We start from the raw sequence: 25,888 nt of genomic DNA, 5'->3' as shown, positions 1-25,888 counted from the left end.
TAGACAGGTGTGTGTGTGCCTTTCCAAGTCACATCCAATCAATTGAATTTACCACAGGTGGACTCCAATGAAGATCAATGGAAACAGGATGCCCCTGAGCTCCATTTTGAGTCTCATAGCAAAGGGAATACTTATGTAAATAAGGTATGTTTAAAAAAAAATAGTTTTTATATAAATCTGCAAACATTTAAGACCAGTTTTTGCTTTGTCATTATGGGTTAGTGTGTATAGACTGAGGGAAAAAAACAATTTAATACATTTTAGAATAAGGATTTAACGTAACAAAATGTGTAAAAAGTCAAGGGGTCTGAATACTTCCCGAACAACTATATATACACACACAGTAGCATTTCTGTAATGTTTATGGTGAATATACTGAGTCTCTCTTAAGCTTGTGCAATTGTTCTGCATTTTCTTCATTCATCAGCAATGTGGGCATATTAAAGTGGGCTTCTATAACAGATAACAAAACTGAAAAGCACAAGCAAAGAAATCATCCAACTTTGTTTATTCTTATAATAACAATATTAATAATTATTTTCTCCAGAGAAAGGCAAGGGAACTCCGACATTCCAGTGCAGCACATTGAAACCAACCAGCAACTCTTAATTACATTACAATCCACCAATAATTATCAATTGGCCCTTAATTATTTAATCAGATAAATTACCCCTACTGTAAAAAAAAAAAGAAAAAAAAAAGATTTGAAGGGGCTTGGGGAGCAGGCAGGTGAAGGCTCGCAGAGTGCAAAGAGTTAAAGTCTGCACTTCCATGGTAGCCTCAAGTAAGACACTGTACTAATATGTAAAAAAATGGCAGAAGCTTTCTGAACCACACAGAAACACCTTGTGCAACTGTCATTAGCTGATCAAAATTAGAACATGTGAAAACCAATTTACAGCTGTAGTGAATATGCGTTGTACCTCAGATACATCTGTCTAATCATGTTGTACATTCAGTGTCAAACTGCAGCTCTCGTCATCTGTTCAAAACAGACAGCTGAAAATGGGGGCAAGATGCTCAAGTACAGTAACATGTTGCTTCGACCATAGATTGGGCTTGGTGCAGGATAAGCAAGGGAGAAAGGCCTGAGGGTTACAGCTGGCTGAGTTCAGGGCCATCTTGGGCTCAAAATAAAAATAAGAAACCTACAAATCAGTTCATTATTTTTTTTAACTCATTTCCTTTCATATTTTCCACCAATAAATGTATTTTGGAAAAAGATGATTGTGAGGTTTAAGAGAAACAAAAATGTCTCAGAAGACAACAGAAAAGTCAGAGGCGAGAGAGGGGCCAGACACCCCAAACTGAAAAAAACATCCCCTTCCAAGAAAATTAACAATCCCCTCAAAAACGGTCTATACACACACACAACCTCCCCTAGCCACTTTGCTCCCCCCCACCCACCCACCCAAAAAGTCTCTCCATGCTCCTTTGCCTTCATCTCAAAAGCTCTCAGTTCAGTCTCAAAGTCCAGCCTCTTTGCCTTTGTGCTCCAGTCTGTCTCCATCCACCGTCCGACTCATTGTTATCATCACTACCCCTCTTCCACAAGCTCACAGTTTGAGCTCATTGGCAACCTTGGAGGCGATGTTCTTGAAGGCGATGGATGTGCCAGAAATGCGCTTAAAGCGAACCCCGTTAAGGGAGAGGCGGGGCAGCTTGCACACCTCCATCTCCCACTCGACAAAGTCGTCACGGGCGGGATTCCCAGACACACACAGCAGCATGTAGCGCTCCCGCAGCTCAAACTCGCAGCTGTTGGAGTCCAGAACCTTCCGGATCTCCTTCATCATCTCGTTGGGCTCCATGGAGGAGGTGGTTTTCATGCTCCACGTGAAGCGCAGCGAGCGGGGCTTGTTGTCCTTGGAGGTCAGGCCCGGGGTCGTGGTGCTGGGCACCGTAGAGGTGGACGACAGGGAGTCCTTGTTCTCGTCTCCTGCAGAGCCCAGGGTGCCCTTCTCCAGCTTCTCAGCAGTGGTCAACATGGGTCTGAGTTCGGAAAGAAATCAGGAAAGGAGAGTAAATATAATAAAAGGCAAGGACAGAATGAATGAAAAACAGACAAAACAGCAAGGTTACAGGCTGGTTAACAATGCATTCAATCACAGGGGGAACCAATGACAGCATGAGCATGAAACATTTAAGTTGTGCATTTACATGGACTCTTCAATGAGCAGCATACATGCGTCTCTTTCTGTTATTAAAAGATCAATGCTTACATTGTCAAAACCGAAGGAGCTATACTGATCATATATAATCAGCATGCTATTCTTTACACCACCTAAATCAATTAATATGATCATTATTGATTGACATTTTTTTCACTGAATCAACAGATTGATCAAATTGTCACTATCATAATCCTCACCTGTTGGCCTCATCTCGACCCTCTCCCTCATACGGGCTCCTCAAAGAAAATCGGCAAAAGTTTAGTCTCCCCAAATTCCAATTAGACTTTATTACCAGGTTAGAGCAAACACCATCAACTCCCATTGCAACCCCTGCACCTTCAAATTCCAGATTATATAGTATTTGTCTTAGAAATTATACTGTATGTATCCATAGATTTCATTCATGTGACCTCCACTACATTTTAGAGGGCTATGAGGAAATAACTAGGTCTCTCTAATTCTATTTCAAATCCCCAAAAATGATTTACACCCCCCCCGAAGTGGAATCACACAATCCATGGATACTGCTGTATTTTTGTTTAGCATACAACTGGAATGAACAGTCAGAGATCACATCTTTGTCTGTTATGTTAATAAGGCCCATCACCACCATCCAATAACCCCTCTCCTCAAACTCCCACAGCAAGGCATCCATCAGAATAAAATAAACAGCATCGGTCAGATGCATATGCAGGCATTCTGCGGACCTATTCTCAGTTTCCCAAGGTGCCCAAAACCTTAAGTCTGTGCCCACCACAATTATACGACGTCAAATACATGCACTCCTTGACGCAAGTTTTTGTAAACGTCAAAATATTCAATCTTAAATACTGAGAATATTATATTAGTGCCAAGAAATAGACGGCTCTAATGACACTTCAGGGAACTAACTCGAAATAGAAACAAAAATAAGCCAAGTTAAGAAAAAGAAACAGCAGGACGTTGCTGAAATATGAGGTTGTTTAGTGCAAACTGCAAGCCAGGACAGTGGCCTGGTATCAGACAAAAGAAATGCAGGAGATATCCCTCCCAAAATAACAGTGACGTGACATTTTCAAAATCAACAGAAATAATCCCTACTCCTGTCTGAGCATGTAATGTTGAAAGCCTTCCCACAATACAGGCAGCTGACAATAGCATTAAAGAGTTCAGAAGAATGCATGTTCTTTTCAACGATCACCGTCTCTCTGTATTCTAAGCTTCTTAGCTTTATGCACACTGGGTAGCATAAATTGATCACAGACTGGGCTGCACAGAGGGTTTTCTATTCAATTGGCCAAGGACCCATAGGGCAACACTCAACACTAACGAGACAAAGAAACCGGGATGAGAGAAAGAAGAAAGGGATGAGTATCATTCACTGAGGGATGATGAGAGCAGCAGATGACGGTGACCCAGGCGATGGAGAGCAGGGTGAGTTAGTATAAAAAGGCAAATTGTTACAAAAATCCGTATTAAAAAAAGAAAGGGTCATGACACATAAAATAGCCTCACAGTGGAGAGATACGACAAGGTAAAAGTTGAGGAAAAACGCAAGGGTGTGGTTATTTTTGCCTACCTTCTGGGGAATCTGAATGAGAGATTTCTACAAAGAAGGGGAGGGGGGAAGAAAAAGAAAACTGTATGTACACAAACGTGCGCATAAACAAACCACAGCAAATCTGTTATACATGTCAGTCAACTGAAAGAGATGAATACTTCCCCCGGTGTCCCTCAGGAGGTGAGCTGCTTAAGCCAAACAGTTTGTCACTAAATGGCTGTTAATGTAGGTTGACATTACCATAGTCTTCAGGATGTTAAGGGCAGAGCAGTTACATGAACAATGGACTCGGATTAGGACTAACGTTAGCACTGGATGGGAGACATGCATGCCAATTATGATATATTTACACTGTGTACAAAACATTAAGAACACCTGCTCTTTCCATGACAGACTGACCAGGTGAATCCAGGTAAAAGCTATGATCCCTTATTGATGTCACTTGTTAAATCCACTACAAATCAGAGTAGATGAAGGGGAGGAGACAGGTTAAAGAAAGATTTTTAAGCCTTGAGACAACTGAGACATGGATTGTGTATGTGTACCATTCAGAGGGTGAATAGGCAAGACAAAAGATTTAAGTGCCGTTGAATGGGGTATGGTAGTAGGTGCCTGGCTTCACCGGTTTTTGTCAAGAACTGCAACGCTGCTGGGTTTTTCATAAATCAACAGTTTCCCGTGTATCAAGAATGGTCCACCAACCAAAGAACTTTCAGCCAACTTGACACAACTGTGAGAAGCATTGGAGTCAACATGGGCCAGCATCCCTGTGGAACGCTTTCGGCACCTTGTAGAGTCCATTCCCTGACGAATTGAGGCTGTTCTGAGGACAAAATGGGGGGGACTCAATATTAGAAAGGTGTTCTTAATGTTTTGTACACTGTGTATAACGCCTTAAATTGTACAACACTAAGAATGTATCAATAAAACAATTAAACTATAGCAACACACTCTGATTTGTATTTGAAGGTATTTCTACACAGAGTAACTTCGCTAGCTGCTCCAACTACATGTGTGGCAACTGACCATAGCAACAGAAATATGCACAGCTCCAAACCAACTCAAACTAAAAAAATAGAGGGGAGTACTTGTAGTCAAGCACATTGTGAACACAAGAACATTATGTCCAGACCCCCAAAAAATAATCACAGGGACACAGTGAAGAGAAGAACGAACAGTCCAAAAATCACAATGCACAAACACGAATACCTCACTGTAATTCTCACACTCTCATTCACTTAAGGCAAGATGTTCAACACCAGGATGTGATCAGCAAAACAGAAAAATCACCACAGGTCCCCATTCTCCCATTCTCTCACCTGCGCACAAATTTAGAGGTGAACTTGCTGAAGATACCAGTGCCCCCAGCTCTTCGGGCCTGGCTGTTCCCATAGGAGAGGGAGGGGGATGCTGGGGGACCATTGTAGGTGGAGGCATGCTGGTCCCGCGTCGCCCTCTGCTGCCCGGCACTGAAAGTGCTTCTGGTGGCCACATTTCTGGGGAAGTTGGATCGCTCAGTCGCCGTGGAACTGCTGACGTTGTGGGCAGAGGGAGACGCCACTGGTACTCTCAGAGGGGCAGTGCTGTTTTTAGAGTTTTGTAAGTAGAATGAGTAGGCAGAGGAGACATTTATAGATTTCATTATCACCATGCACATCAACATTTTTCCCCATTGCTGAAGCTATTTCCCACAAAGAATGTATGATAAAAACATAATTGAGCTTCAGATAGTGAAACAAAAAGTTCAGTAAATGCATATAATTTATATACAAATGCCACAGTTGTAAGAGTGATTAAGCCTTTGGTAAAAACAATGTAGCTGCTACTATTAGGCTACAACATGCCATCCACTCTGCAAAATCCCCCATGATTGATTTTAATCTTGAAAGATGAAGCCTAGTAAAATTACATATTGCCCAGAAAACGACTACAGCCTCGTGACCCGCCACGGGTAGCAGCAGGTATAAACTACAGACTGAGGCCAGTGAAGCTTTGTTGGAGTGTTAAAATCAGAGGCACTCTGCATTATCACAATCAGCGTGACACAGTAGGATCAGCTAACAGGGTAACAACGAATGCAGCATCACTACAAAGAAGGAAAGGTTGGGGAAGGGGCGTGGAGCCGTGATACTGTTGATTATGTCATGGACCACACATTGTCATTGAGGTTATAGCGAAACCACGTAGTGATAAAGTGGATTACATGTTAACCAATTGATAAGTGAATGACATCCTAACATTAAAGCTCATTCACTTGGATTATTTTTTTTTTTACAATGTGCATGGCCCATGATATGTCAGATTTTGTATGGACAGGAAGTTACAGGAGGTATTAAAAAGAGATTACATGACATGCACACCAGCCAGGAGCTGAGAGAGTTCAGGCTCAGGCAAAAACATGATGGCACCGGCTGGGCCACGTTCAAAGTGTGATGGTGTTTGATGTTTAACTGAGGGTTTGCAGGTACACATGAACCATGGGTTGGCAGGTTCTGGCTTTTATGTGCAATATTTGTGCTAGGACTGGTCGGATACGGACAGAAGTGTTGGGGAGAAAGGCATTTCTCAAAGAGATAGGGTGCTTGTAGGGTGAGTTTCAGGGGGTGGGGAAAGTGGCAGACAGAAAAAAAAGTAGGGTGCTTTCAATGGTGCTCTTCCAGCAATATTGCTACCCTTTTAACCCCTACATCTGTGATCTTTCTCTACCTATTATGAATACCCAATGCTGAGAACTGCCACCAGGGACCCTCTAACCCAAACCCTTTCATATCCACTCTATTCTCCCTTCTGACGAGTGGCTGTCCTTGTGTTCCCCTCTCTGGTGCCACTTGCCTGGGCCGGTGTGCGTGGATGTCTGGGGGGGTGGGATGGGCAGAGGTGGACAGGGACTTGTGGTGTCGGGGGCGGGAGGAGGAAGAGAGAACTGCGGCTGCCGAGGCTGTGGAGGCGCGGGACCCTGGGGTGGTTAGGCTGGGGGAGAGAAATTAATAAACCCAGTGCCGACCGCCCCCCCGTGAGGGGTGGAAGAGGGCCATGGGGTAATCAAAGTTAGAAGTGGGGAGGAAGCGGGGGGGAAACGGAGGGAGGAAAACAACACAGACAATACAGGAGCTCAGATAAGGCAGATTTGTATTAGATGACTATACAGAACAGCTTCCATTAGGGGAGCTTAATGGAAGACTGCATTATTTCTGGGAAGCATTGCACCCCAAAGAAGAGATGGAGAGAAAAACTGTCAGAACAGAACACAAGTTTTTGGAAAGAAAAGGTGTCTTAAAAATGCATAAAGGAATAAAATGCATTAACAAAAAAGAAAAATGGGGACAATGTGAACGTTACAAAACCCTATTAAATTAAAAAGGCATATTTGACATAACATTGTGTGAAAGGGCCATTTTGTCAGCGAGGAGAATGTGTGCTAGTGTGTTCAACCAATAGTTTAGTAGCGATGGTGCTGACCACACCGTGTCAGTTTGCCCTCTCATCATCTCTTTCAAGCAAACATGTCTTAGTCACATGCTGTTGGCAACGCTGCTCCCCCTCTCCCACACAGAACATGTTCTTTAAACACGTTCCCTCTGCATTCTTCCCTTTTTGTGCCTGGAAGTAACCTGCATATAAAAGCAGCCAGCATCATAAATCCCGGAGGAAGGAGTGCAATCTGACTATCAGGGTCAAGAAATGATTATGGTTTCAGTTTATTGCAGATGCAGTGTTTTACTTTGTGAGTAAGCTGGCCTTGAGTATATTTTGAGTCTTTCATACATTTTAGCAGGTGTCACTAATCCATTATCAAAGAGTTCAAAACTGCTCCTGTGTGACTGTGTGTACACTGGGAATCCACCTGCCAACTGCTCTGTGTTAAATCCACTGGCGGCTGGCCACTGCTTGTAAACACTGCCACCTAGACATGTGACTAGCCCCAAAAACAGAGCTCCGCTGCCATGTAAAAGTGTGTGTGATTGGGTGTGTGAGAGAGTGCGCGCACGGGTGCTTGTGTCTACCTGTCCATTCCGTTCTGAACCCCAAGTGTGGCTCTCTCAGGGACTGGTGAGTTTCGACTGCGACTCGTACCAGTGGACAGGATGCTGTTCTGTAGGACCGATAGAGGAAATGATGTAGAGTACAGTAGTGTACATGCCATCAACCCTGGAGTGGCAGGCATGCAGAACAATAAGTCTACTTACGGTGGAGGGGGTCGGGGTGCTCCTCTTACGATCTGCTGTAGCTAAGGGACTGGGAGGGACTTTAGTGGAGCTGCCAGTGCCAGAACCTTTCCTCCCATAATCCTCTGCTGTGTGCTTGTTGTCGCCCTGGGAACGCTTAGAAGCTGAAGAACCTGGGAAAAAGAACAAGAGAGACAACAGAAGAACGGAAAGAGTGGGACAGAGACGCAAAGACGGAGATCAATACAAAAAGATAGTTGAGACAGACCAAAATAAGAGCATTTGTCCTAAATAGCAGTACATTTACAGTATCCTCAACAATCCAAACAGCTTCCTACCTGCATCTGTTGCTCTCCGGGGCTTCTGATTAGATGAGGTACTGCGCTGTACCTTGTGAGAAGGGGATTGGGCATTGCTGTTTGTGAGGTCACTTCCTGGGCGGGGTTTCATTGATAGGCTGATGCATTCGTCCATCTGAGGGGGAAGAGGAGGGATGGTCATAAATATTACCATGGCAGGAGTTGGACACACTTTGCTTCTACAGATATTGAGTGTATACACTTTGTACCTCAGAGTTCCTGTAATCCAGTAATAGATATGTGGCCATGACTTCATTGTATTTTTGGTTGACGAGCGAGTCCTGGATCTCCTCCGCAGAGTAGCCCATCTGCAACATGATATCTGGACAGAATGGAGAGAAAAGGTCAACCGTACAACCACATCAAGGACAGAAGTACTACGCACACATGTAGCATACTGCAGAGAGACACATATCACTAACACAGGCACATGATTCTACAGACAAAATAGTTAGAACATAAAGGCATATCATTTGAGTCTAACAAAAAGGTCTAGCATTTAGTTTTACTAAACATGTAGGCACATGTCAACACAGCAAAGGGCATGTTACGCAACACAGAGGTAGGCATACTAAGACTAACAGGGCACGTAAAATAAGACTACCTTCAGATAGAAGGGCCCTCCCCCAATTAATGTGACCTCTAACCCCTTCCCCAGTAACCCCTCTGCTGCCACCAGCTCATCCACCAGACGCCTGCCCCACCTCTCTTCCACCCCCCCGCTCGGTCGGGGTGCTGACCTGTCCTCTTGGGGTCCTTGTAGTCTGGCTGGGGCTCGATGAAGGGCTTCAGCTCCTCCTCCTCATGGCCTACGTTCATCCAGCGGTCTTTCATGATCTGCTGCTGGACACAAGCAGAGAGAGAGGACAGAGTCTTGGGGTTAATGGGGAAAGGAAGGTGGATAGAAAAACACAGTACTAACAGTGACAGTTGTCTCTACACAATTCTGGTTTGTATCCAGCGGAGGCAGTAGCTAGGTGAGGTACTATTAACCTCCAGGCTGCCCCTCTTGGTTGGGTTGAGAATGAGGAACTTCTTGAGCAGGTTCTCGCAGTCTGTGGACATGTAGAAGGGAATCCTATACTTCCCCCGCAGAACCCGTTCGCGCAGCTCCTAAAGGGAAGACGAGCGCAACAGACAAGGATTAAAGTGAGGTGTGGGTAGGTATTCAAGAACATCACGTGTTTACCATGCTTCCCTTCCACCTCCACTGTTCCCTGCCCACCTTTAGGTTCTGTCCGTCGAAAGGCAGAGATCCGCTGACCAGTGTGTAGAGGATGACCCCCAGGCTCCAGACGTCCACCTCGGGGCCATCATATTTCTTCCCCTGGAACAGCTCCGGGGCGGCGTAGGGAGGAGAGCCACAGAACGTGTCCAGCTTGTTCCCCATGGTGAACTCATTGCTGAAACCAAAGTCTGCGATCTTGATGTTCATGTCAGCATCTAGGAGTAGGTTCTCTGCCTGGAGAGAAATCATTTTCTATTGATACCAGTTCTTTCAACAAAAATATTTAAAGAACACCAACATGAACATGGGGGAAAAAAGTATACTCAAAAGGCACTTCAGCCCAGCTTAAATGAAGAAAAAAAAAAGGGTGGAGCCCAAAAACATTCCTTACCCCAGGATACTTCTACTGGTGACTATCCGGGAGAATAAAGAAAAAAAAGGAGCACTGTTGCTGGGTAAATCTGACGGATTTATTGACGGGGAAAAACAATAGGCTTACGTAAAATCAGATATACGCAGCAACAGAGTGCTCCTTCTTGTTTATTCTCTGGGGTAGTCACCAGTTGAAGTATCCTGGAGGTAAGGAATGTTTATATGCATTTCATAATGTAATAATCTTGATTTGTCACAAATGGATCTCTTTCTCTACATTACACATCAAAACACTTCCCCATTTCTTGTCTATCCTCACCTTCAGGTCTCTGTGTACGATGCACTTCTGGTGGCAGTACTGTACCGCTGACACTATCTGTAGCAAGACAAGGAGCAACAGCTAGGATGACCATTCCCTTTTAAACAGTATTGTCAATAACAGGAAATGAAACCAGCAGACAAACAGTGTCTCACCTGTCTAAATTTGGCTCTGGCCTCTTTCTCTTTCATTCTCCCGTGAGCAACAAGGTAATCAAACACCTCACCTGAGGAGAGGGGTTGAGGGGGGAGACAGAAAATAGGGGAATTTTGAAGAAAGCAGTGGAAACACAAAAGAGGATAAAAGGTTGAGTGAGTAAAAAGAGTATGTGAATAAAGCGAGACAGAACTGATGTTATTAAATGCTGAAAACAGAACGTCAGGTTGAACTGAGTGGGTCTTTACTCACCTCCACTGGCATACTCCATGATCAAGTACAGCGTCTTCTCTGTCTCAATAACTTCAAATAACTTAACTACAGAGAAAAGATGATACATTTTGTTCAATTCAATCAAGACAACACCTTCCATCACAACTTACCGGTCACTTTTCAAAATGTGAACTATGACCTCTACATAGGCAGCCTCCACCAATAAGCAGGCAGGCAGGCGAAACATGTTTTTGTTATTTGGTTGGGGATGATAATCTTAAAAAGGTGGGCAGCACAAAGCTCACCGATATTTGGGTGATTGAGCAGCTTCATGATCCTCACTTCACGAAACAGCTATGGGCAGGAGAACAGAGACATTAACAGAAGATCAATCAGTTTATATGCGACAAAGTCAGAGTTTATCCGATATGATTTTAACTCTATACTCCAAGACTGTATGTGAAAATCACTGTGTGCATGTCTCCATGCATACATTTCTGAAGAGAGTACTGGCACCCCACCCAAACCATCACGACAGGAAGTACTTGGGTCTAATTTCCTGTAATTACCCCCATATCCTGCCCTAAGCCCTACAGAGGGAACTACCCTCTTCAGGAGAAGATTGGGGTTAGGGACTGGAAGATGCTTCAAGAGGATGGATGTGAATAAGCAATGCTCGTCACAATCTCTTCTTGATTTTAGCTGTATTCTTTCTATTTCAGAAATAAACAGTACCTATCCGAACATGCACACACACACACACACACACACACAAAAAAACATATGGCATTAACCCAGCATCTCATTGTCCTCACCTTTTGGAGACTGGAAGAGTTGAGCTGTGTTTTGTCTATGATTTTCACAGCCACCTTTTATAGGAGGGGGGGAAAAAGTTAGACATGAGTAGCTCCTGACTTGAACTATACCAGCCACCAGTGGAAAGAGCTGGATGAGGACTCTTTCCCCCCAAACAACTCTATTGCTCTTGGTATTGTTTCTCCATGTGATGTCCCACTCCAAGCACGCATGGCACATCAATAGGGATGTAAACATTTCTGGTATATTTTATTTCAGCTCATGAAACATGGGATCAACGCTTTACATGTTGCATTTATATTTTTGCTCAGTGTAGTTGGGTGACAACCAATGTAATTTGCTGGGTCATTGTTACCAAATGTGCTGTAGAAAATGGTGTTTTACCGGCATAGTTGTGTAGGCTACCGGAGTGGACAACTCGCATTTTGCTGATTGCACATCTAACTGCTGATCGGGGCTTTGAGATTGCCCGTTTCACAATAATAGTTTTTGTAGTTTTGCTTTAAACAGTCAGTGCATCTGGTCATTTTTACATGAAAATGGTAAAGTTGTAATTTCATTACAAGGACTGAAATCATTTGTGTGAGCACCAGCCCATGATTTGATCTCATATACAAAAATGTGGGGTCACGCAATAGAACAAAATGAGATCATTTTAAAGTCATTCACAGTGCTTTATTAAGAAGTGTAATAGACTACTGAGATGGTATTCAAGAAATAAGTTGGGTTGACTATTAGGCAATTGTTATATTTTACTGTTAAAATAGGGCTCCAGAATTCTCTTGCTCAATAGAGATGAATTTGCCCACGTCTTTATGTGCACTAATATCATAGGCCAATTTATTTGGGGCTAATTTACACCTGAGTAACTGGAAACTCAAAAGATATTAGCTAGATAGTCAACTCTAAATATATAATACACACTGCTAGTAGCCATGTATTAATCTAACAGTAAATGTAATGTCCTAAAACTTCACAGTTGTAGCCTACTATCCAATGACGCCTATGCAATCACAAATCGCCGATGCGCATTTCGCGCACTTTGTATCTCAAAGCCATATCAAACATATTGCTGAATATTCAGTTGAGAAATAAAAATCCTACCTACAGAAAGCAGAGAACCTCCTCTCTTCAATGGCAACAACAATATTACACAGGATTGCTGTGTTTTCCCCGTGGTTGGGTTTTGAAATGTTATCAGAACACTTTTCCGATGCAACCAATTAAAAATATAACTCGCACAGCCAAGTCAAAGGGTTGCAAAATGCGACTAAATGGTCGCAGTCTGGAGCCCTGTATAATGACAAGTTAATTAGTGGGTGACGGGGATATCAGAATAAAGTAGGGGGACATAAAACAAATTCCCCCTCCCCCCAATTGGATAGTGTTAGATGCTCAGTCTGCCCTATGGCTCAGCTCAGGAGTCTACACACCCACCAGGGGTCGCGTTAACGCCGAGTTCTGCATTTTTCACAAAGAAAAAAATATTAAACTCGTAAGAAATGCATTTCAAATCTGCGTTTACAAAATGCAGAAAGGTTTCTTATTGTAATTTCTGTTCGACAGACTCATTTTGTGCTTCAGTTGCACTTCTCCACTCAGATGAGAATTCCCGAATGGGCATTCTATCAGCAGACAGCGCTCTGACCGATGTGTAGCCTACCTTTGTCTGGTAAAATGCAAGATTAACTTCAAACAAAACTTAAGAAATAATGTAGCCAGCCTCATTTCCTATGATACACATAAATACGTTTTTGCATAAAATACCTTGCTTTTTAACTGAAATTAAAGCTAATTAACTTGTGTGGCTGCTAGCAAAATACAGTGCCTTCAGAAAGTATTCACACCCCTTGAATTTTTTTTGTAATATAGCCTGAATTTTAAAATGGATTAAATTGAGATTTTTGTGTCACTGGCCTACACACAATACCATAATGTTAAAGTGGAATTATGTTATTAGAATGTTTTACTAATTAATTAAAAATGAAAAATGAAATGTTTTGAGTCAATAAGTATTCAACCCTGTTGTTATGGCAAGCCTAAATAAGTTTAGGAGTAAAAATGTGCTTAACAAGTTACATAAGTCGCAAAGACTGTGTGCAATAATGGGATTTAACATGATGTTTTAATGACTACCTCATCTCTGTACCCTCTGTCCCTCAGTCAAGCAGTGAATTTCAAACAGATTCAACCACAAAAGACCAGGGAAGTTTTTGTATGCCAGGGCAAAGCAGGGCACCTATTGGTAATAAAATAAAAAGCAGAAATTGAATATCCCTTTGAGCATGGTGAAGTTATTAATTACACTTTGGATGGTGTATCAATACAGTCACTACAAAGATACAGGCGTCCTTCCTAACACAGTTGCCAGAGACGAAGGAAACCGCTCAGGGATTTCACCACAAGGTAAATGGTGACTTTAAAAAACAGTTACAGTTTAAAAAGGCTTTGACAGGAAAAAAACTGAGGATGGATAAACATTGTAGATACTCCACAATACTAACCTAATTGACAGAGTGAAAAGGAAGCCTGTACACATTTTTTTTATTTTTTTTAAACGCATCCTGTTTCCAATAAGGCACTAAAGTAAAATGTGGCAAAGAAATTAACTTTATGTCCGGGGCAAATCCAACAACACATCGCCGAGTATCACTCCTCATATTTTCAAGCATGGTGGTGGCTGCATCATGTTTTGGGTATGCTTGTCATCGGCAAAGACAAGGGAGTTTTGTAGGATAAAAAGAAAAGCGCTAAGCACAGTCAACATCCTAGAGGAAAACCTGGTTCAGTCTGCTTTCCAACAGACACTGGGAGACAAATTCACCTTTCAGCAGGACAATAACCTAAAACGCAAGGCCAAATAGGCAATACACTGGAGTTGCTTACCAAGACGACATTGAATGTTCCTGAGTGGCCTAGTTACAGTTGACTTAAATTGGCTTGAAAATCTATGACTTGAAAATGGCTGTCTAGCATTGATCAACAATAGTGTACATTCCAGGTGTGCAAAGCTCTTAGAGACTTACCGCTGTAAATCACTGCCAACGGTGATTCTAACATGTATTGACTCAGGGGGTTGAATACTTATCTAATCAAGATATATTCATGTTTTTTAGTTATTTTTATAACTGTTAGAATTTTTCTTCCACTTTGACAGAGTATTTTGTGTAGACTGGATTTAATTGTAATTTTGTCAACATTTTAATCCCATCTTGTAACACAACAAAATGTGGAAAAAGTAAAGGGGTGTGACTAGTTTGATGGCATGGTACCTGTAGTGTTGCACTTCTGTTGTCATCTGATGGAAATGAAGCTTTTTTCTCCCAAATGTGTTGCACTAATGTATTTTCTATGAAGGAAAACTATATTTGCACACTCCTGACCACTCTATTGACAAAAAAAAAAACACTTGACTTTCAATATAAAACGCAGGTGAAATGGTATAAAACGCAGTCTGAAATTTTGAAAACTAACGCGACCCCTGAGACACACACACACACACACACACACACACACACACACACACGCCACTCAGCTCAGCTCAGGGAAGTCAGCTCTGACAGATCCAGTTCAGAGGGCCAGCTCCTGAGCTCCATCAGATTTTGAATTTAGAATGGAAAATGAATGTGTTCAGACAACAAATGTTAGTGCATCAAATCATATCGAATCACATCGATTCCTTCCACTAATCAAACTGAATCGCACCAAATCGTTTCAAACTGAAAGTATCATATCAGAGCCCATGTATCTAGATGCGTATCAAACCGTGCCTGAAAGTATCATATCAGAGCCCATGTATCTAGGTGCGTATCAAACCGTGTTTGAAAGGAAAGAGTCACATCCCTAATAACACATTAACAAAAAAGCAAAAACATCATAGCCACTAAATCCAATGTTTGGACTTGGTTTGATCTCAGTTTATCCTCACCTCTTTCCCTGTGAGGACATGACGAGCCAGTTTGACCTTGGCAAAGTTGCCCTTGCCAATGGTTTTCAGCAGCCGGTAGTTGCCAATGTGTGGCTGCTCGTCTGGCGTCGTGGCGACAGAATTCCGGCACCGCGGCATATTAGGATGCCCACCTGCCTTGGACTCCGAGTGAGACTGAAAGAGGGGAACAAAATTCTGTTAGGAGTGGTGAATTCCTAACACTAGCCTACACAACACCTCTGACACAAATCCAGACAATGCATTTTAGACTCCCATCAAAGGAGAAAGAGCCTTGGATCCAAGGAGACCTCATAGAAAAACGCAACTGTGAGCATAACTTGATACTGTCCAATAGTGTTGATCTCGCAATCTACATAGTCACTGTATAAAAATGAAATAAAGTCGCACACTATATGCTCCAAACTATTTAAATGGGTCAACCTAACCCATTAAAATTGTTAGGAGCATATACTCCCCTCTTTATTTGGACAGTGAAGCTGAAATGTGTAAATTTGGCTCTATACGCCAGCATTTTGAATTGGAGATCAAATGTTTCATGAGGCGATAGTTCAGAATGTCGCCTTTTATTTAAGGGGTTTTCATACATATCCGTTTTACCGTTTAGAAATGAAAGCACTTTATGTATCTAGTCCCCCCATTTGACATTTTTTCCATCAGTATTTGGGGTCATTCCATGTCATTTCAGCAAGCCATGATACCCACCATCTCAGACTGTTCTGGAATTGTTTCTGTAGTTAGAAACATAAGATAGCGTTCCTGAAATATTTTTTTTAACATTTCACCCAAATTACCTTTTTTAATTTATAGAATTCACATAATATTCAACAGTTATAGCACCAAAACATCCAATTTGGACCAAACTTCTTCCAACAGTGAGTAAGACATGAGCAATCCAATAAAAGGGTCAAAAGTCACCCACGGACCCCCCCACAGCAATCCCACCCCATCAACCAGCATCAGTTATCTATTTCTGATAGGTAGTATGGAGATGCTGTGAGTATTGCTTCTTTATCCTTTGTTATGTATTCCCTGTGAATCTGGTGAAGTTTTTTCCTCCCCTGTTCAGAGAAATTAACCATTGACGTTGCTTGCATTATTTACCGTAAATTAGTGTGAAAGTAAATTAGTGTGAAATTACCAGGTTTTGCCCACTGGATGCCGCTCTTCTTGCTACTTCCGCAACACCCTTTTATCAATTTTACTAGTCTCTTGTGTTCATTAAATGGATCACAACATTTTCTTTGCAACTTTGGGCAGAAAACCAATAGCTTGTGACTCCAATGGCTAATTTCTCTGAACAAAAATGTTTAAGATTCACAGGGAAAACATTAAAGGCTGAAGAAGCAATTCTCCAAGCAACAGCTCCATACGTCAGACCGAGAACTGATACTGTATACTGGTTGTTGGGGTGGAGGGGGTTTGATCATTTTATTGGATAGCTCATCTTACTCGTTGTTCGGAAAAATGGTCCAAATCGGATGTTAGGTACTATATTTATTGAAGATTATATGAATCCAATCCCCCCCAAAAAAATTAAATGGCCAATTCATTTGTTTAATCTAATTATATTTCATGAATGATCATCTTATTTGGTTTAAACTAAAGAAACTGAGATGGTGGGTGTCGAAATCCTCTTGTGCTTTTTGAGGTGGAATGACTAGACAAATTCACAATGATTCAATTAGTCAAAAGTTTAGTATTTGGTCCCATAATCCTAGCACACAATGACTACATCAAGTTTGTGATTACAAACTTGTTGAATGCATTTTCAGTTTGTTTTGGTTGCGTTTCAGATTATGGTTTTGCCCAATGGGAACTGAATGGTGAATAATGTAACGTGTCATTTTGGGTGTTAGCATTTTTTGGGTGGTAATGACCTTTGTTCCTAACTTATCCTTTTTCACAATTCATTCATGATTATCTGTAATCATGTTAGCATCCTCAAGAATGTAGCAGTGTTCAGAAATTAAGGGTGTACGTTTCGCAGTTTTGGGGTCACGGTTCGGTAACGTTACAGCGGGAAAATTAAATGCCAACAGTTACTGTAGTTCATTTGGCAAGAGACACAAAACTAAAAAGCACCCTATTTGTGGTCCAAGACCAGCTTCTGTGACCGCATTCATAATGTTCCTGGCATTGTCTGTTGTGACAGGGATGTTGGACGTCAAGTAGAGGTCTTCAAATTTATGCATTAATAAATATTGACACCCGTTCTGAACGGACCCGAGGACAACTACACCAGTTCCTTATAGACCTGGTTGGATCCAGACCCGGTCCAATCAACAACATGTAGAATAAGTCAAGGGGTATGAATACTTTCTGAAGTTACTGTAGACTGTGCAACTTTCTTTTTATACGGTTTACTCTTCATTAGTTAAAAGAAAATATGTATTGGTCGTGTAAACATATTGGTCGTGTAAACATATTTGAGATGTTATCGCAGTAGCAGTGAAATGGTTATGTTTCTAGCTCCAACAGTGCAGTAATACCTAACACACACACACAAAAAAATGTAAAGAAAGAAATATCAGAACAAGCCATGTCAGAGTCCAGAATATAAATATATGTATATAATGGGTGTGAAAGACAGTATGAACAGTATATATGAATAGAAAAGCTGTGTACAGTAGTAGTTATTTAGGATGATCCTTGACTAGAATACAGTATACGCATATGAAATGGATAAAACAATTTGTAAACATTATTGAAGTGACCAGTGTTCAATGACTATGTACATAGGGCAGCAGTCTCTAAGGTGCAGGGTAGAGTAGAGGGTGGTAGCCGGCTAGTAACAGGGAGTATGGTTCAGCACCTCTACAAAAATTTCAGCTCATGCTTTTTACTAATCTACATAGTCACCCCACCTCTCAGCTAATGAGGCTGTCACTGACAGAGGGCCTGTTTGTCACTGCTAGCAACTCAAATCCACACTGACAAGCAAACAGGACAGAGAGAAAGTGTTGGGGGACTGAAGAGTGACTCAAGAAGACGAAAGTGAGCAGACAGAACGGGGGGGGGGGCGAAATCAGAAAAAAATATGAAGGTACAGTACTTTTATGGGGAAAAGTGCAAGGGGGTAGTTAGTGTGTGGGAGCCCCAGAAAGCAAGGATGAGAAAGTGACTGAAAGGGGGGGGGGGGGGGGTCTGTTTACATGTCTCTGCCACACTCTGCTCTCTCTGTATTCACAAACTCTGCATTGTATCCTTTTGCGCTTGCTCTCTCGAGGAGATTGTTACCTTGTGAGCATACGTAAGTGGACAGAAAAGCTATTGTTGACACGGGCACCGTTTTGTGTGCATTGTTCCGCATGGACCTTAGTTTCCGTGTTCAAGTCTGGGCCCAAGGCGGAACAACTTCTCTGCATTCTGAACTGGAAAATTCGAAGGATTCTTATCAAGAGCAATGTTAATGTCATTTACAATGAATTGGACAGAAATGTCAAGGCTATTTGGCATAGGGTGAATAATTGACAGTTGACAAAAAACGTTGTAATATAAGTCAAGTTCTGCTCTCCTACTTATTCCAAGAAGAAACAAAAAGCACAGGCTATGAGACAAATACAGTACGTCACATTTCCCAACAAGCCACTTCCCTTTCAGAAACAAAACAGCATTCCACATAAGATTTTTTTTTTTTTTAAACGCACCAATATCTGCATTTCAAAGGTGTGCCTGCTTTGTGTTCAGTTACGTAACACCTGTGTAGTGTCTGTGTTGAGTCCCGCCCCAGAGTTTTCATAGAGCGATAAATCAGAAGCTTGTTGCAAGTCTGCCTGTAGAACCAGCAGGAGCCAATGAGCCAGAAGGCAGCTGTCATCTAAACGCTCCCTCCCTCCCACACTTACACAACAAAAAAACACACTCTGGCATAAATGCATGAGGAAGTGCCTCATCACAGAGAGCTCCATACAGAGCAGAACAGGGTAAGCCAGACTACCACACTTTCAGTGTGCGGACCTCGTTTTTGTTTTCATTTTCATTTCTGTGCTGGCAGACATGGTTTAGCCATCACTCTACAGTGGATTTGTTGTGTGTCAGGAGTGTGAGGGAAAGTGTCCACTGTATGTCAAAGACGTGTCTTGCACCCAGCTCATCTGCAGAGGATGCTCTGCAGTAACAGAGCGTCAGCAATGCAGTCGCAGTCCTCACAAACACAGCTTTGACCTTCAGTACAGCAGCCGGCACTTCTATCCCTACCAGATACGCACATTAGTCTACCACACAAACTAATAAACGCACTCGCAGAGGCTGGCACACAGACAGCAGCACATTCAAAGATTACATAAATAAAACACATGTTCACAAATAGCACATAATATCAGACAAAACCGAGAGCAATGCAGACATACCATCAAAGTCATGGAAGCTCAGCTCCAGGGCTGACAGCGAAAGACAGAGAAAGGCTGAGGAGAGTGCAGCCAGGAAAAGCCTGAGGGACCTAGAGGTTCTCATCAATAACATATACAGCCCCACATCTCTCTGTTCAGCTCATGATCAGCCTCAGGTGGAGAGAGGCAAGAACCACAAGAACGACACTCAAACACTTGAAGACGACAGATTTGAAATTCAAAAATCATGTCTCTATAGAGCCGGTAGTATTAGGGCAAAACCTCACTTATCAGCCGGCTATCACTGTCAAAAAGACTCATACATTAATCATTCAGCGATACGCACAAAACTACACATGCAAATGTACTTGACCTGTTATGATGCTTGATGTGGGACATGTGGACTCCATCCATTGCTAACAGTAGCATGAGAACTGACCATCCAGATACCATTCAGGCTATAGGAACCTTGTCACTTCCTCTATGAAGAGACAGACTTCAGCCATGCTCTAAGAAAAAGGTGTGGACAGAGTTCAGATTGTAAATGTCCCCCTCGCCACAGATTTCAAAGCATAAAGGGGGTGTTGATGGCTTGGATGGAAGTGGGACACAGGGGGCCATGAGGTCTCAGGCTAAAATAGGACACAGCACGCACAGCCAGGCTCTCCAGAGGGCCAGACAACCTCGCCGGTCCCAACCGCTCAACAGGAAGTTTGTTTGGGTAATTTGAGGAAGTATTGCAATTACACCCCCCCCCCCCACCCCAAAAAAATAGAAAAAAAAGTTAACAAAATGGCTGACACAATGACAGGGTCAGGTTCCTAGTGCCAGTGAGACGTGCCTAGGTATGTCTGGCTAAGGGAACAGCAGCACTGGTGAGACATGACCTGGGAGGGAGGCAGCCTAATGGACAAGAGCAGACATGCTCAGACAGCTGTGCCACAGATACAATCAGGAGAAAGAAGGGAGGATATGAGAGGGAGAGAGAAAAAAATAGAAGGGGGAAGGTCAAGGATTCCCCAATACTAAAGAGAATACAACAGGAAGCACAACTTGGTGATGAGTTTTAAGGAGATCAAATTGATTTTAACAGATGAGCAAATCAGTGTATTGTAGTAGTCTCTGTACCACACCCCTTTTAAAAACACTGCCCAATTACCTTTTCAAACATTTACCTGGTGTCAAAATCAGGTTACTCACACACAAACACATGATCAATGTTCTCAGTAACTAGTATTCTAGTAACTCCTTCAAGAATTTAACCTGAAAACGTTATCCTGAAAGAGGATAATAGGCAAGCGCATGCTCTGGTCCATATATAACATCAAAGGCCGATGATGAACTAGCTTTACCCATCTACCTTAGCAACCATTCTCCCTCTTAACCCCATCTCCCTAGTCCAGCTTAAACCATCAACACATATTTCTTGAAATGTATTGCCGTAGCCATTCACAACTGTACCCTCTAAAAGTATCTGTTGACTTACACTTGTGCCTGTTGTCACAATTGCACTAATGTTATTTTATACTTGATAACTTTAAACAATCGAGAACATAAGATTCGTTGGAGTAATGTGCAATGCTGCTATGAGAGGTTGGGGAAATGCTTTAGCGTTGCTAAGATCAGAAGGAATGGTCCTTCTCTGAAAAAGTAGTCTTGCTGTGGGAGTGTTGCCATGGGGACCCGCTGCTTAAACCTGTCCTCTACTCTGCCCTCCCCAACCTTCTTATACACACACAGAAACAAAACACTCACTCACTCCAGCCTAGCTGTCGCCTCACATCTCTCTCTCCTTAACATACTCTGAGAAAAGCATTCAATTCAGACTGAGCAATACACAGTAGTCAAACAAGGACACAAGCACATTTTTTCCAACAAAAAAATAGCCTAGGCCTAAAGACGCAAACATATTTAATAAAATAAATAAAAAAATAGGCCTATTAGTAATTGTTAGGCTACCTGTCAGAGGAAAAGTGGTCCTTGCCTGCTCAATTTATTGAAACTTAAGAGGGAAAGAAGAAAAGCGAGTAAACAAAGTAACAGACTGGTGGGGAGAGAGAGATGAACTGGTAAATAAAGGAGGCGAGTGAGCCAGCTTGTCATTTATCTGGGTATTAATATCACACATGGCTATTTCCAGTCAGGGTAGCAGCAGCAAGAACCACAAATAGACACTAACTGAGCTCTCCCTCCAGTCCCCTCTCCCTACACTTCTGACAGTCCTTTACCTCAATAACACGAGTAGAACATCCCGAAATCAAAACACATGGCATAGTGGAACTATGGGGGAGAGAAATGTCAATTGCAACCCAGTTTTGTTTAGTCTTTAATTATAATTGAGCACAACTCAAGCTGCTAAAATGAAAAGGACCACAACCATAGGCCTGCACAATCACATAGACCTACACTGCACTGGAGGGAAAACACACCACTGGGGCTCTGGTTTTATATATTCTATACTGAACAAAAATATAAACAACATGTAAAGTGTTGGTCCCATGTTTCATGAGCTGAAATAAAAGATCACAGAAATGTTCTATACACAAAATAAGCTTATTTCTCTCAAATTTTGTGCACAAACTTGTTTACATCCTTGTTACTGAGCATTTCTCCTTTGCCAAGATAATCCATCCACCTGACAGGTGTGGTAGATCAAGAAGCTGATTAAACAGCATGATCTTTATACAGATGCACCTTGTGCTAGGGACAATAAAAGGCCACTCTAAAATGTGCAGTTTTGTCACACAACACAATGCCACAGATGGGTGGGACCATGTGAAATCCATAGATTAGGGCCTAATGAATTTATTTCAATTGACCGATTTCCTTATATAAACTTTAACTCTAAAATCGTTGAAATTGTTGCGTTTATATTTTTGTTCAGTATAGATAGGCTACCTGTCTATGTTGTAAGAGAATACATTAATTTGTAGGCCTAACTGTAAAAATACTTAGAACTAAAAATCAGGACAACTTTTTCCTCAAAGAAGACAGCACAAGCTACAAAGCTGAGAAATAAAAGGAATACCCCTAAAAAAAAAAAAAAAAAAAAATAGAAGTAAAAAAGAAAAGAATAAATAAATAAAAAGGAATACTGGATAGTGATGAATCCTTTCAGACAAGAAACCAAATCATTTTAAACAAAGCTGGAACAAGAAGAGTGTTGACACAAGCTTTTAAAATCATCCCACTCCTGCCTATGTGAGCTATTAATACCCACAAGTATATGACTGGGGTTAGGTCATGACAGAAAGACCACAGAGAGAAACCAAGATCACTAAGGGAATGGCTAGCAAAAACAAAGACACTGTCACTGAAACCAGATAGTAAAAACCTAATTGTTTTCAATAGGCCTACAACCAGATGAATAAATATTCTCTTCATCTTTCATTGACCAATCATAAATATGATGCCATATCCAGAACCATAATTACTAACAAATGCAGGAGAAACCTACAACCAGATGGATAAATATTCTCATCTTTCATTGACCAATCATAAACATGATGCCATATCCAGATCCATAATTACTAACAGATGCAGGAGAAAGTGGGAGGCAGGTAGCCTAGCGGTTAAGAGTATTGGGCCAGTATCCTAAAGGTTGCTGGTTAGAATCCCTGAGTTGACTAGGTGAAAAATCTTCCGATGTGCCCTTGAGCAAGGCACTTAACCCGAATTGCACCTGTATGTCGCTCTGGATATTAGCCTCTGCTAAAATGTAGAATTACACACACACACACAGGGAAACTCTGACAGATGTGTGTGCATACAAATAACGCTAATCCGTCCAAAGTGGAGAAAAGAAGCACTCCCCTTGGCCTTCAGACATATCCTACGCCCAGCTCAACTGGAAATGCTGGTTTTAACGAACAGAGAAACTGGGGTAAGAAGAACATTGAGAGTCCCTGGTCAACAGCAGTCTGTAATAAAACAAGCTGGGCAGGGTACCACTCCTTGCTTCAGCCAAATTCAGTGGCAAACAAAACTTTGGAATTAGTAGCATGTGCAAGTTAGGGTATTTTCACCACAATGGAATACGTCAACATCTCTGCTACCCATGTACAAGGATCAGCAATTTGTGATTTGAATAGACAATTGTTTCATAATGTCATTATTGACTAAAACATTCATGTCAGTAATGAGAGCCAGCCTTCACTGCAAGCAGATGTGTGTTCATGACTGAGTTGCTCCTCAAATGCACAAATGTAAATTATGCTATCCTCTACTTACACCTGATTTGAGCTATTCCTACTAAAGTATTTGTATGATGGAATCCCCCATTCCAGTTCAGACATGAGCTACTGGCTAACACAAACAAGATGGCAGAGGATGCAGCTCACACTAAACAGTTGTAGAAGTGGCAATATCTAGTTGGGCCTACAACTTGACTTACTGGGAGTGAATGATCTGTTGACGAGTTAGACAAAGTCACTCAAACAATGCAGGGGCATACAGGAAAAGGGGAAGACCTATAAAGTTGCCAAAAAATATAAACGTGATTGATATATTCTGTGTAGACATTAATGTTAGAGATTACATCTGCTCCTGTTGACCCGATTTGAAGAAGACATGGAAAAGTGAGTTTTTAAAAGTATTGGCATTTCCTACTGAAATGCTTCATAAAGTGTCTAAACCTGGTTACAATAATGTTTCCTAACTAGTTAGGCTTTTAGCCCTCCAACGTTATTTAATCATAGTTCGCTAGCTAAATATCTATACAAAATAATACTTCAATTCTACACCATGCAATACCTCCTAACCACAAACAATGTGTGACTAGTAAGGTAGCCAAGTTAGGAAGATAGCAAGCCTGAGGGCTAAGAAAAGAAAGAGGGTTTATGTGGTTTAAGTTAACTAGTTCAGGCTAGCTAAATTAGCTACCTAAAAATGGTCTGATATACCGCAACTGCAGTTGGCTTACCTGGTTTGACGAATGTTCAATTGTTAATAATGGCGTCCGGGTTGACATCTTAACAGATTTTCGGGGGGTAACTTCTTAACAGAATCTCAAAACTCAATGTACATCTGTCCTCCGTGTTTGTTATTGCTGAACTGGGGACTATATTATTTGTGTAGCTAATTTAGTTAGCTAGCCAACTTATCAAAAAGTTACTCATACGTAGCCTTAGCTCGAGGCTAACGTTAGCTAGCTAACGTTACGTGTCGAGGAGTAATTAAACTAGCTAGCTAGCTAGCTAAAGTTCTAGCTAGCTAACTAGCTAGCTATCCAGCTAGCTGAAGTTACTCAATCGTCAATGAAATACCATACCTAGTCCAGGTAGTAGGAAGATAACGTTAGTAGTTAGCTACCTATCAATAGAATAAGTACCGTTCGAGTTCAAAGCAAAGTTCTGGATTCACAACTATCTGAAATAACAGCTATTCACGTGAAAAGGTAACCCTGCATTCACAAGCTATCTACATTGGTACGCCTATTCCACTCAATGGAGAAAAGTGGTCTGCCAATTACACACGGAGCTGTGCAGTGGAAGGATGAGCTGTCAAGTTAGAGGGATATGCTAGCTAAAGCTCCACCCAAAGCGAGGTTTGTTCCCACAAGTAGACGGTAAAATCTAGTCCGGGGATTCTACCAAACTTTGGCCACGCCGATAGCAGCAGCCCAAACGTCCTCTTTAGAGGAATAAAAAAAAAGGTCGCTAGTTAAATATCATTAACGTATAGATACAACTATCGACCCTCAGTTGTAATGATGAAAACGTTATCTGCAAGCTGCTTTGCCAACTCTAGGTTGTTAGCTAGCGTAGGCTAGTTTCCCACCACGGCAGAGGTAAGAATCCGCGAGTTAAACTGAAAATGAACTGCAGTCGCTTTGACTAGCCGGTTAGCTAAAATGGTACACGAGCAACTCAACCGCAACGTCCTGTATTCTTCCTGACCAGCTATCAACGTACGTTAGTTAGCTTGCTATCTTACTTGGCCAGTAAGTTAGCTCGGTCTGTCTTTGGTCTTGCTTTTATAAATGTGATATATAAGTTGTAGCTAGCTGTCTACGCTAGCATGTTTGAATATCAGAATAGCTAGCCAAAGCAACATATGTAATCAAGTTTAATTCCGAGTTTGTCCCTCCGCGCTATGCGAGTATGTTCAGTTTGCTGGGTCGCTGAATCTCGGGTGGGCTATAGACTAACTAGAGTTGAAGCGCCCCCCAGGTTTCGACTGCGTCTACGCTGATTATTTTCCAGCTGGCCAAACAACCCAGTGTGAAATCAAACACTAGCCATAACTAGCTACACATTTACCGCAATAT

General features: G+C 41.9%; 1 protein-coding gene across 12 annotated transcripts; it reads right to left on the bottom strand.

Moving 5' to 3' along the window:
* Nucleotides 1-491: 491 nt before the first annotated feature.
* Nucleotides 492-25,888, bottom strand: LOC106603150 (serine/threonine-protein kinase MARK2). Of its 12 annotated transcripts, none has more exons than XM_014196445.3 (19): nt 24,542-25,888; nt 15,272-15,445; nt 11,343-11,396; nt 10,833-10,881; nt 10,567-10,632; nt 10,314-10,384; nt 10,159-10,215; nt 9,465-9,701; nt 9,233-9,352; nt 8,944-9,082; nt 8,449-8,561; nt 8,219-8,354; nt 7,902-8,053; nt 7,719-7,807; nt 6,547-6,684; nt 5,034-5,297; nt 3,733-3,759; nt 2,372-2,410; nt 492-1,992 (listed from the first exon to the last, which is right to left on the bottom strand). In XM_014196445.3, exons 1-19 carry the CDS (start codon nt 24,587-24,589, stop codon nt 1,557-1,559), a joined length of 2,409 nt encoding a protein of 802 aa, XP_014051920.1. In that variant the 5' UTR covers nt 24,590-25,888; the 3' UTR covers nt 492-1,556. The 12 variants fall into 12 exon arrangements, with proteins under 12 accessions (XP_014051920.1, XP_014051922.1, XP_014051925.1 ...); XM_014196447.3 differs by having other exon boundaries at nt 2,372-2,407; XM_014196450.3 differs by having other exon boundaries at nt 8,980-9,082.

The sequence above is a fragment of the Salmo salar genome, chromosome 04 (genome assembly GCF_965601325.2).
Source record: "Salmo salar chromosome 04, fSalSal1, whole genome shotgun sequence".
NCBI classification, from domain to species: domain Eukaryota; kingdom Metazoa; phylum Chordata; class Actinopteri; order Salmoniformes; family Salmonidae; genus Salmo; species Salmo salar.
This window is presented reverse-complemented; position numbering and strand designations above follow the sequence as displayed.